This window comes from Triticum urartu, chromosome 5 (genome assembly GCF_003073215.2).
Source record: "Triticum urartu cultivar G1812 chromosome 5, Tu2.1, whole genome shotgun sequence".
Classification (NCBI taxonomy): Eukaryota; Viridiplantae; Streptophyta; class Magnoliopsida; order Poales; family Poaceae; genus Triticum; species Triticum urartu.
The window spans coordinates 602,033,237-602,045,652 of NC_053026.1; the positions used below are offsets into that span (position 1 = coordinate 602,033,237).

Below are 12,416 nucleotides of genomic sequence, written 5' to 3' on the forward strand. Positions count from 1 at the left end.
GAAGGTTCCTCCTGCAGCTTCTGATTGTACAAGCAAGGCACGCACAAGTCCAACTATGTATGATTGCTGGGCTCTCTCTAAGGAACTCGGCAAAATAGCCTCGTAACTTCGGGAGAAGGGGTGCCCCCTCACAAAAGGGGGACGTTACATCAGCCAATCTGAGCCCTATAGAGGGTGTCAGGAATTACATTGATATACATATGTGCGAGGAAAGGAATGCCCTCCACGAGAAGGCGAACTCCTTGTCTGAATGCTTAGTAAGTCTACGAGACCAAAGCGTATTGGAGATCTGTTGTGCAGCTCCGCCTGCGGGTAGTTGTGTCATGCAGTGTTGCAGATCGAGTGCGAACGATGGTATGTGAGGGCGGCGCCCCCACAAGGTTTTGCTCATGGGCCACACAGGGAACGCTGGAGTGGATGGAAGTTGGCTTCAATGCATTGACCTCGTGTCGCGTGGGCAGCGAGGTTGCTCTTGAGGTTGGTTGTCGGTGTACCGTGAGTCGCATTGGGCACGAGCCCAGTGGAGTGCATGCATCTTCACCATTGCAGGAGGGTCCGTGGTCTGCTCCTCGTACAACAATCGCAACTTCTTCTCCTTGGCAATGTGGTTGGGTGCCGGCTAGTTCGGCGGAGTGGGTCACCGTTGTCTTTTGTGAGTTTGGTTGGTGTGTTGATGTGATGCTTGTCGAGCCGTCGAAGAGGGTGGTTGTGGGCTTGTAATGTCGTTCTTCGAGTGGACATGACTTTGTTTGTATCAGTTTTTGCCCAGTTTCCGTGATTAACTAGGCAACGGCCATCTTCTAGTTAATGAAACGGGTAAAGCTTTTGCCTTGTGTTTCAAAAACACCTCTCCGCTAATAAAAAATGATACTGGGGTACCCTATTGGAGATGGAACCGGTTAAACTGAGCTATAAAATCAAAAAATAATAATGAAAACAAATTAAAAAAATCTCAATTTTTTCTATGAAACATTGACAAATGGTTTGATAGCTTGCAAAGTTTGAACATCGCATGACATTCATGGAAAATGTGGCAAAAAAAATATTGATGCTTCAAAAGTGTTATTTTCAAAAGCATTTTGAAGCATCATTTTTTTGCCATGTCTTCCACGAATGTCATTTCGTGATGAAACTTTGCAAGCAATGAAAGCATATTTCAATGTTTACTAGTACAAAATAAATTCAGATTTTTTAAATAAAATTACTGTTCACTTGAGCTCAGGTGGGAGAAAAACACTTTCGAATTATTGAGAAACAGCTAGAGACGACAGACAACTTACACAACGATAGAATGTAAAGCAGAAGTGAATTGTTTTAAAGAAAAAACAGAGCAAAAGTGATCCACGTGGTGTTCATAATTAATCGCCCGTGTTGTTCAACGACGACGCCAGCATGTACCTACTACAAGTCTACAACACACACGTTGCAACGTCGGCAGTTCAAAAACACCACTAGACGGGACGCCGGCGGTGGCTTTTCCTGAGCCCAAGCACGCCGAGCAGCGCCCTCACGATGCCTCTCGCGGCCGTCGTCCACGACGACCTCCTCCCCTTCCGCTGGAACGGCGACTGGTACGACGGCGGCGGCGAGAGGGGCGGAAGCAATATCTCCGCCCCACCGCTCGCTGTGGTGGTGGAGAAGGGCGACTCCGGGGAGACGGCGGCCGCGTCCCTCTTTGGCGTGCCAGGCGCAGACTCCCACAGGAACGGCACGGTGCCGGCGCGCAGGCTGTAGTACACCCTGAAGGACGCGTTCGTCAGGCTCGACCGCTCCCTCACCAACGCCGCCCTGTCGTCGCCGCCGCCGCCTCTGTCGGTGGAGGTCGGCCGGAGCGCGGGCTGCTGCTGCTTCGAGCCCATTCCTGCTCTGCTGCAGAGAGGCTGGCCCGTGGCGTTTTATACGTAGCGAGGCTTTGGCTTTCTCATTATTAAACCCAAGCTCTCCGATCCGATCCATTGTTGTACCAGCAGCTCCAATAGATTGCGGTACTAGGAGAGTGTGAGCTGCAAGCCTATGTTTTATTAATGACTTACTACAAGCCTGCATGCACTAGTAATGACCAGCTGACGCTGCACCATCAGATTGGTCATCCTTAATTTGTTTCTTGAAGCTTTACTGCTTAACCATCACGATTTATTTCTCCAGTTCTGCTACTACTGTACCGCTTACTTTCTGACAATGCCACCTCACCTAAAGCACAGCAAAATGGAGACGGAACTTTTGCTGTTTTCGCATTGAAATGAGGATGTGATTAATTGCCGGAACGACGGATTGAAAAGAGACAGGTGAATCAATCGCCCAACTAATTAGGCGAAAGCCACCCGGCCGGACCAGGTCGTAAAGAGCAGAAATTTGTACCTAGTAGCTCGTCCGAAGCTTTTGTCTGATGCTGAACTTGCTGCCCGGGCCATGAATCGTTCTGCTCGAAGTGGAAGAGAGGTACCGTTTCAAGTACACTAGAGAGACTTGACCACCTCCCTCCGGTTGTTACTTGTTAGTCAATGCTGCAGCAGGTTAGGTCATCTAACCTTAGTATTTGACTGATTGATCGCTGCAAGTTATGCTCAAGGTAATTAAGGAGGCAACCTCCAACTCCAAGTCAGAAATCAACATCCCCAAATTGATCGTGGCCTTTACTTGAATGTCAAGATCTCCAAAACTAATTACAATATACTCCCTTCGTCAAAAAAACTTGTCTCTCAAATGTTGGTGCTAAATACATTCATTTGAGGTACAAACTTGGGACAATCTTTTTCGGACGGAGGGAGTATGTTGCCTAGTTAGCTGACCTCGTTTCGACAAGGATTTATGAAACCTAAATATATTCATGTTGTATGACTTTCCAACGGCTCATAGCAAATAAAACATGGCATATTTTAGCTATGAAAGAAACTCAGGGAGGGCGACACGGGGGACGAGCGGATATGTGCGTCAATGATCCCGACTGTAATTCTGAAATATTTCTAAGATTGTTGTGGCTACACAACAACAATAAGATGCACCATGGTATTATAAGAACAATTCTAATGGGGCGACCTATTTCGTCCGCTCACGTCCGTTTGGGTCGGTGTGGGTAAAAGTGGTGGCTCAACGCGTTCACCTAAACCCAAATCATGTCCGCTTCGCGTCCGGGCCGATGCATTTGCGCCCCAAATGCGTCGGCGCGGACGTCGACTGGCGGCCGCCCAACTACCCGTTGCTCATGCGGTCAGCTTAATTTATGACCACGGGCCCACGCGTCAGCAACGGCGGTCACCCTTTTTTAAGCAAACCGTGCGGCGGGGCCGTCCTCATCCAAACTCGCCGTGCACAACTAGGGAAGCTCGCTCCCCCATCGCCGGCAAACCCTAGCAAAAACCCTAGCCAACACTAGCCAAATGCGGCTCTTCTCCGACGCCGGCAGCAGCAAGTCCAAGGGCAAGGCCCCCGCCGTCCCTTTCTCCTCGGAGTTCGTACCGCCTCTGTCGGCGCCGGCTCGCCGGCAGAGGGTACGAGTGAGCGTGCCAGTGCACCAGTCGGAGTGGCACTGGCAGCACTGCGTGCCTCTGCCATACCCTGACGTCACCCTGCCGCATGACTGGCATCTCGATCCAAAGAGGATCCCAGTGCCGGCGGCACCGCGGTCGACTAGGGCGCACATGGAGGAGGTGCGGTGCCGGCGGGCAATGCTGACGCCGGAGCAGCGCCGCGACGCCACCTACGCCACCGACTCGCCTAACTGGGCGAGGTGGTTCGACTTCGAGCACGAGGAGGCGAGGCGACGCGGCGTGCAGGAGGTCGACCGCAGCGTGCCGCCGCCCCCGCTCGTCGTCCGGGAGGAAGACCAGGCGGCGGAGGCCGCCTACCAGGCAGCCCTTTCGGCGGTCTACCGCGAGAGCGAGGAGGACAAGCGGCGTAGGGTGGGGGCGGTGGAGGAAGAGGAGGCTCGCTATGAGGCGACCATGGCGCAGGCCCTCGCCCTCTCCGCTGCCGGCGATTGCGTGGTGCCGCCGATGGCCCCGCCGTCCCCTTCCTGACGGCTCGTCAAGGCCGACCCGAAGCCGGAGCCCATCGCCCGCTTCTCTTGGACGGGAGTGGTGCGCGAGTGGGTGTCCGCGCCACCGGTTTGAATGGGGGCGACCCCGGCGCAGGAGGCGGCGTACCTCGAGATGTGACGCCAGCGACGGCTCGCCGAGGAGCGCCGTCGCAGCGAGTACGAGGAGATGCTTGAGCGCGACCTTGAGGAGGAACAGCCCCCCGCGGCTGCACAGGCGGCCGCACACCCCCCCCCCCCGCGCCCCCCGCGCCGGCACTGCCCTCGCCGGAACAGCTGCCCCCGGCCTACATCGCCGCCGCCTGGAGAAGCGCATTCCCCTGGGCCGGCCCTGCGCCGACGCTCATCAACCTCACCCACGACGACGACGACGACGCCTAGGGCGCGCTGGGCAGCGCGCCGCCTCGTAGTTAGGTTGTTTTTAATTTCTTTTAATGCTAATGTGGACGCGTGGACTTTCGCCGGCCTTCCTGGCCGGCTTTAATGTTTAATTAAGTTGCTTTCATTTGAAATATACATGCATAGTTTTTTTTTTGTCGGCGCCGTCAAAATAGATCGGGCGAGCGTTGAGCGCATACGCCGACCCAAACGCGGAAGTGGACATCTATGTCCGCCTGACCGACCCAAATAAACAAAAAGCGGACGAAATCGCCGTCCGTTTGAGTCGGTCCGTTGAAGTTGCTCTAAATGTGCACACTACAACCACTACCAAATTGTAATGAACTTTAAGTAGAGCTTCCATCAGAAAGAAAACACTGGGATAATAAAATAACATGCACAATTGACGCACATGATTATGTCAGAGAAACTTGAGACGAGGAGTAAAAAACCAAGGGGCCAACCATTCCACTTCTTCCACTATAACCAAGTAATGGGTACAAGAAGTTCCTCTCTAGAATCTCTTGACAAGGACAACAATAACAAAAATCGCCTAAAGCTTTGTATCAGCAATGTAGTCGCCTGAAGCTTTGTCTGACGCTGATCTTGCTGCCCATCCCATGAATTCTTCCTGCTCAAAATGGCAAGAAGGGTACGGTTTTCTCACGCACTTGACTACCTCTCTCACTGTGTTACTTGTTAGTCAATGACACAACAGGTTAGGTTATCTAACCTAGTATTTTTTGTTTTGAAAAAGGAAATATATTAATATCTCAAAGATACCAATTACACCCGGTCTCTACACCAACAAGATGTCGCAAAGACATCCAGAATGCACACAGTCTGAAAATAAAATAAAAATAATACTTGATTACTGCAAGCTAGGTATTTGATTGCTTGATTGCAAGTTATGGTTTAGTTAACCAAGGAACCTCCAACTCCAAGCCAGGAATCAACACCCACCAAATCGGAGCCTTTACTTGAATATAAACATCTCCAAAACTAAATCATGGAATAATTAAACATGCATTACTGTAATTTTAAAACATTTCTTAATGCCCAGGAAAGATTGTTTCGGTTGTATAGTAATAGTGTGATGTACCAAACCCATCCAAAGACAAGTATGCACAACACAAACACCTCAATTTGTAGTAAAACTTTAACGAGAGCTTTAACCATGTAGAAAAATTTCCTTGAGAGTTGAGATGAGGTGTAAAAACCACTAGGCCAACCTATCCACTTCATCTCTAGAAAATAACAACAACCACAACACTTTCAACAATCTGCCAGCTTGACATATAAAACAATCACCATACAAACTAATAAGAGGCATGATAAGCAGATAGTCAAAGATGACACGGTTTGTGTCTCGTTCAATAATCATTTTTTATCTCATAAACCACAAATCCAAACTGCATGAAATTTGGTAGGCAAGCAGATCCACAAGTTCTCAACAAACTTTAATTTTTTTTACCTTATCGGATATCGTTTTACTACCAAAACCAACTTCTACCAAAATCGCTCGGTGCTGACAAACTCCCTCTCAAATTTGATGTTCTGCTTAACCAAAGCTCAAACAAACCAACCAGATGCGAGAAAACATTATAAGTGTAGGACGAGCTCACCAAGTTTAGAACCAACCACCTTTGGCCCTCTAATCACGAGCTTGAAGAAAATCAGCCTTCTTCTTCTTCTTCTTCATCATCATCATCATCTTCTTCTTCTTCTTCTTCTTCTTCTTCTTCTTCTTCTTCTTCTTCTTCTTCTTCTTCTATTGGGTTGTGGTGTTCTTTTGTGTTGTTCTCCCCTCTCACAATGACAGTCCCACCTAAGGCCTTGCTAGGTTTTCTTCTTCTTTTTCTCTCATTTCTCAAGGACGTATTTTAGCCATTGGATTGAGTTGAGATCAACATCCCACGTGTGATGGACCTATGTGCTACAATTGCTTTGCCAACACATCTCGTGTGATGGACTTTCCCCAACAAACTCCCCTCTTACCATGGTCATACGCAAGAGCATTTATTATTAGGCGCTTCAGCCGCCGGTTAGAATGCAAACCGTAAACTGGTGCACACCCCCTCCTCCACTTGTGCTCGACCCATTTTAGTTTCTTCGTTCGACCGCATAGCCTAAGCAAGTGTCCTACGTGACGCTATTTTTTTCTCGGGAACGATCCAGCAGATTTGGTGAAGCTTCTGTAAACTTCCAATCGGTTTTGGGAGGCTTTTGACCATTTTTTATTCTTTCTTTCTCATGGATTTTTGAATGGTTTTCATTTGGTTTTTATTTCCTTTTTCCTTTCGTCCTTCTTTTTCAAATTCATCATTTTTTTCAAAAATGAACTTTTTTCAAATCCATGGGTTTTTCTTCAAAATCCATGAAAATTTTCAAATTCATGATTTTCTTTTCAAAATAGATGAACTTTTTTCAAATCCGAGATTTTTTTTCAAAATTGATGATTTTTTTTCATATCCAAAGATTTTTTTCCTCAAAATTGATGAGCTTTTTCCAGAATTGATAATTTTATTTTCAAAATCAATGTTTTTTTTTTCAAAATGCATTTTTTAGGTTTGTGAACTTTATAAAAAAATGATGAACTTTTTCCAAATTCGATGAACATTTTTCAAAATTGTGAAGTTTTCTTCAAAAATGGTGAACTTCTTCAAATTCTTGAAGTTTCTTTAAACTTTGTACTCCATTTGATCCATATTACTTGTCCTAGATTTTTGAATTCATGAACTTTTTTAAATTTACAATTTTTCTTGAATTTGTGCTTTTTGTGAACTTTTGTGTGAAAGTCAACAGTCAACAACCTAGCCAATGGTCCATGGTCTTGGTAAAAGGTCAACCAGCAACTTTTTGTAGACAAGTCAACCAGCTCTTTCATGTTTTTCTTCATTTTCTATGTTTTTTTTGCTTTTGTTTGTTTCTTTGCCGATTTTATTAGTTTTCTTGTCGGTTTTCCTTTTTCTATTTTGCAACACATGTTTACATTTTTCATACATACTGTACATTTTTTTGTATTCACTAGGAACATCTTTTACACATGTATTCAAATACATGATTGCCATTTTTTAAATATATGTTTCTTTTCATACATATTGTACATTTTTTGTATTCACTAGGAACATTTTTTACACACATATTCAAATACTTGATTACCATTTGTAAATATATTTTTTGATGTCTACTTCTTGTTCATACATGTTGTACATTTTTTTTCATTGATTTATGTACGTATCTGGCACACCACATCGTTTTGACAAAACTGCCGAACGACCTGGCTGCCCTTGGATCCCGATCGCTCGATCCACAGGCAGCTCGCGGCGCTGGCATCGTCTCTTTCCTCAGCGCGACCCTCTTGCCTCCACCGCAGGTCGTGATCCCAACGGCCGCTTCCGTCTGCCCTGCACACCACCGGCCGCCGTCGACGTGCGCCTCCAGCGGCTTTCCGCGCCGGATCCGCAGTTGCGCCGCCCTATCCCCTGCCTTCCCAGCTGACGCACGAGCTCCTGCCCGACCTCGGAAGGCCGTGCGCCGGTGCCCATGAGGCCATGCATACTGCAGCGCATGGATCAGGCCGGAGAGGGCGAGATCCGCTTGTTGGCGTGCGCTGATGGATCACTCTCGCATGGATCTGTCGTTTGGACTCCTCTCCCGTGGCTGCTGGTTCCAACTACTCGCCTGCTGCCGCTGCATCACTTCGACAAGAGCGCCGTCTTGTTGTTCCATGTAGGTTACAGGAAAGCTCCATGCAGGCTATTGCAACAACCGACATCGTCATCTTTTCTACGAGAACGACGTCTGAACTGCTATATCTTTGCTCTAGATGTTCATCCAAATGCCTCATGGTGTGCTTCTGTCGTACAGCCGTGCCCGTGTCCATCTAAGTGCCTAAGAGATGAAAAACAATGGCCACGTTTTGCTGTGCCATGTAGGCCACTAGAACAATGAGATTTGTCACTTAAGGCTGCAATTAAAACACTCATGTCGTTGTAGCATGAATGGCCGTTATAGTAGGTGACTTAATACAGTATGCGACCACTCACTTTGTCATGTTACATACCTCATGACAATTTTCGTGTAAATAACATGGTAATTCATGTTGGCTACTTTAGTGTTGTGTTAAATATAATGGCGGTAATTTCTGTGTAAATATTGCGTTACTTTACGCACCGCAGACCTAATAATTTACGTGCAAAACACCATGGTAACTTTCGACCGGGGGAAAAATGTTGTTGAAACATACCCCCGGTTCTTTTTGGAATTTGCCACATGGTTCGCAATTTTCACAGTCCTTTTTTCATATACATATAAACATATTTTTATAGATGTTTCACATTTTGCAAATACCTTTTTTTTACAAAAACATGCTTTGAACATTTTTTTCCAATACATGTTAAACAATTTTTAAATACACATTGAAACATTCTTTTAGTGATAAAATATTTTTTTACTATACAAACTATTTTTTACATTGTACACATATTTTCTAACTGTGAACTTTTTTAAATGCAACATACATTTTTTTGAATAACACAAACATTTTTTTACAATGTATAAACATTTTATGTACACATGATTAACATTTTTTGTAGATATGATAAACATTTTCTACTTTTTTGATTCACATTTTCTACCTTTTTATTCACCCTGTACATATTTTGTAAACAGAAATCGATTTTTCTATACACTTTTAATATTTTTGCAAATGCAAGATTATTTTTATAAAACAATTATGTAATTTTTAAATATTTTTTAATTATGTGTGTATATATATAAATATATATAATACTGTATTGCCTAATATAAACAAAGTGAGCCGCGGCTACTTGGCTATAGGCCAATACGTTGCCCTGCAGGTGAGTTTCCTGGGCCCTCAGGATGCCTCCCGCCGACGAACTCCCCCCCTGTGACTGTTACGACGGTGGCGGCGATTAAAGCAAACAACCGCCCACTCTGAATACCCAAACAAACCAATGCACCAACCCATTTGACATTTGTCCCAAGGTTTTCAGTTTGTTACATAAAAGAAACCAAAATGGACACCACCATGAACAATACTAGTAGAGAGCACATAAAGCACGTACTGTATGCATTAAGAAAAACCTAAAACCAAAGAGCTTTTAATTGCTACTAGTGATGTTTTCCAGAAATCAAGCGTGTACGTACTACAGCAAACAAGTTGCAAGTTCAAATACATGGCATGTCGGGGCGCCGGCGCGACCGGCGGTGGCTCTTCCTGAGCCGAAGCACGCCGAGCAGCGCCCTCACAATGTCTCCCGCCGCGGCCGCCCAGGACGGCTTCCTCCCCTTCCCATGGAACGGCGACTGGTACGACGGCGGCGGCGAGGGGGGCGGAGGCAGCAGCGTAGCACCACCAGCGCCGCTGCTGGTCGCTGTGGTGGCTGGGAGGGACGACTCCGGGGAGACGGCAGCCGCGCCCCTCTTTGGCGTGCCGGGCGCGGACTCCCAGAGGAACGGCACGGCGCCGGCGCGCAGGCTGTAGTAGACCCTGAAGGACGCGTTCGTCACGCTCGACCGCTCCCTCACGGACGCCGCCCTGCCATGGTCGCCGCCGCAACCTCCGTCGGTGGAGCTCGGCCGGAGCGCGGGCTGCTGCTTCGAGCCCATTCCTAGCTGCTACGATCGCTCTGCTGGAGAGAGAGGCCTGCCTGCCTGCCCGTGTGGTTTTATAAGTAGCGAGAGTCTGAACTGGAGCTTTTTATTTTTTATTTTTTGGACACTTGAGCTGCTGGATGGATGAAAGGATCCTGCATCAGAATAATTGATTGGAAAGAATTAGGTTTAATAATGAGACAGTGAGAAGTGTGAGCTGGAAGCCTAGGTTTTAATGGCTGACAACAAGCCTGCATCCGCTACTAACAATGACCAGCCGCTGATGCTGCACCGTCAGATTGGCATTGACAAGAAATCCCTCCTATCCTGCTCAGTGTGTTTCTTGAAGCTTCATTGCTTAACCACCACGATTTGTTGCTCCGATTCTGTTTAGTACACTACTACTCACTCCATCCAAAAAAGCTTGTCTATGTATCTAGCACAAGTTAGTGCTACATACATCCATTTGAAGAACAAGCTTGGGACAAGCTTTTCCGGACGGAGGAAGTACTACTTACTTTCTGACAACCTCACCTACAGGACAGCAAATGGAGATTGAAAGCTTGCTGGTTTCGGGTAGCAACAGAGGATGTGATTAATTTCTGGTAGCTGATCTTGCACCATCCTTAAAACGATTGATGGATGAAAAGTGACAGATGAATCACCCAACTGACTAAGTGAAAGCCACCCGGCCCTGACCAAGTCGTAAAGAGCAGGAATTTGTACCTAGTAGCTCGCCCGAAGCTGTTGTCCGACGCTGAACTTGTTGCCCGTACCATCTCTGGTGCACTTGACCACGTGCCTCCCGTTGTTGTTTGTCAATGCTGCAGCATGTTAGGTTATCTAACCTTAATTACAAATGCAAGTGATTGCTTAAAGTCATGGTTAAGTTAAGCAGGGAACCTCCCAACTCCAAGTCAGAAGTCAACACCCACCAAATCGATCAGGGGCTTTACTAGGATGTAAACATCATCAAATCTAAATGATGAAATAATTAAACTTTTATTATTTGACTGTAGTTTTGAAAAATTTATAAATGTTTGGAAAAAAATTGATTGGACCGCACAGTAACAATGCGATGCACCAACCTATTGAAAGGCAAATGTACACAACACAGCCCCTCAATTTCCTACTAGTGAACTTTAAAGGAGAGCTTCAACCAACAAATAAACAACGAAACAACAAAATAACATGCACAAGTGATTTCTGTGGGAAGATCTCCTTGGTGGTTGACATGAGGTGTGTAAGAACCACGAGACCAACCTGTCCACTTCATGTTTAGAACAATAACAACAATATTTTCAGCAACATTTTCAACATGATGTGAGCTTCACATAAGAAACAGCAACCATACCAACTAATAAGAGGCAAGGTAAGCAACTAGTCAAAGATGACATGGTTTATGTCACGTTCAGTAACCGGTTTTTATCTCACAAACCACGAATCCAAACTGCACAGAATTTGGTAGGCAAGCAGATCCACAAGTTGTCAACAAACTGTTAAAAGTTTAGCTTACCGGACACGATTTTACTACCAAAAACAACTACTACCCAAATTGCTTTGAGCAAAAACTATAGCGACTCGAGCTGACAAACTCCGTCTCAAATTTGATGTTCCACTTAATCAAAGCTCAAACAAACCAACCAGATCAGGACTAATAGTATAAGTGCTGGACGAGCTCACCATGTCTGGAACCAACCACCTTGGATCCTCTAATCACCAGCTTGAAGACAGTCGGTCTTAGGGATGTAAATGGTAAATAAACGGCGTCCGCAAGTCCTGTTTAGTTAGTTTTAGCTAGCTGATAGTTCATTTTTCCCAGGAAAAAAGTTTATTGAACTATTTGACCATAAATCTAGACATATTCATTTATCTTTCTTTTTCTTCTCCTCTCTAAGCTTGTGGTGTTCTTTTGTGTTTCTCTCCGCTCCCACAATGGCAGTCAGAACAAGGCGTTGGCTGCTAGGTTTTTTTTTCTTTATTTATCATTTATTAAGGAGCACCTTAGCCATTGGATTGGATTGAGATGAGATCAACATGCCACAGGTGTTCAACTTATGTGCTACAAATGCTTTTCCAACACACCTAGTGGATGAATTTCGCCCAACAAACTCCCCCGCTCAACATCATTGAGGGTGTAATTGCCTGCGGCCATACCAACGAACCTTTTTTTAGAATGTTCAAAATTGCTGACATCAGATTTTTAACCATTGCAAATCAAATTATTTTATTATGAATTATGTTGTTGCGAGGATGTCAATTTCCATTACAAAGCATGAAAAATCCTGGCAAAAATCTGAACATACCAAAGATTTGTCATGTTTGCTAAAGAAAATTGCCATCCTCACGGAAACATAATTTGTCATCTTGGGCATTTGATTTGTCA

At 45.7% G+C, this 12,416-nt stretch overlaps 1 protein-coding gene across 1 annotated transcript; it reads right to left on the reverse strand.

Moving 5' to 3' along the window:
• Positions 1-9,391: 9,391 nt before the first annotated feature.
• Positions 9,392-10,091, reverse strand: LOC125506243. The gene has a single exon (XM_048671099.1). The coding sequence runs from the start codon at positions 10,043-10,045 to the stop codon at positions 9,605-9,607; it is 441 nt and encodes a 146-aa protein (XP_048527056.1). The 5' UTR covers positions 10,046-10,091; the 3' UTR covers positions 9,392-9,604.
• Positions 10,092-12,416: the final 2,325 nt, after the last annotated feature.

What these genes read in the sequence shown, in the direction of transcription:
- LOC125506243 (XM_048671099.1), bottom strand. Translation starts at nt 10,045, where the DNA reads ATGGGCTCGAAGCAGCAGCCCGCGCTCCGGCCGAGCTCCACCGACGGA.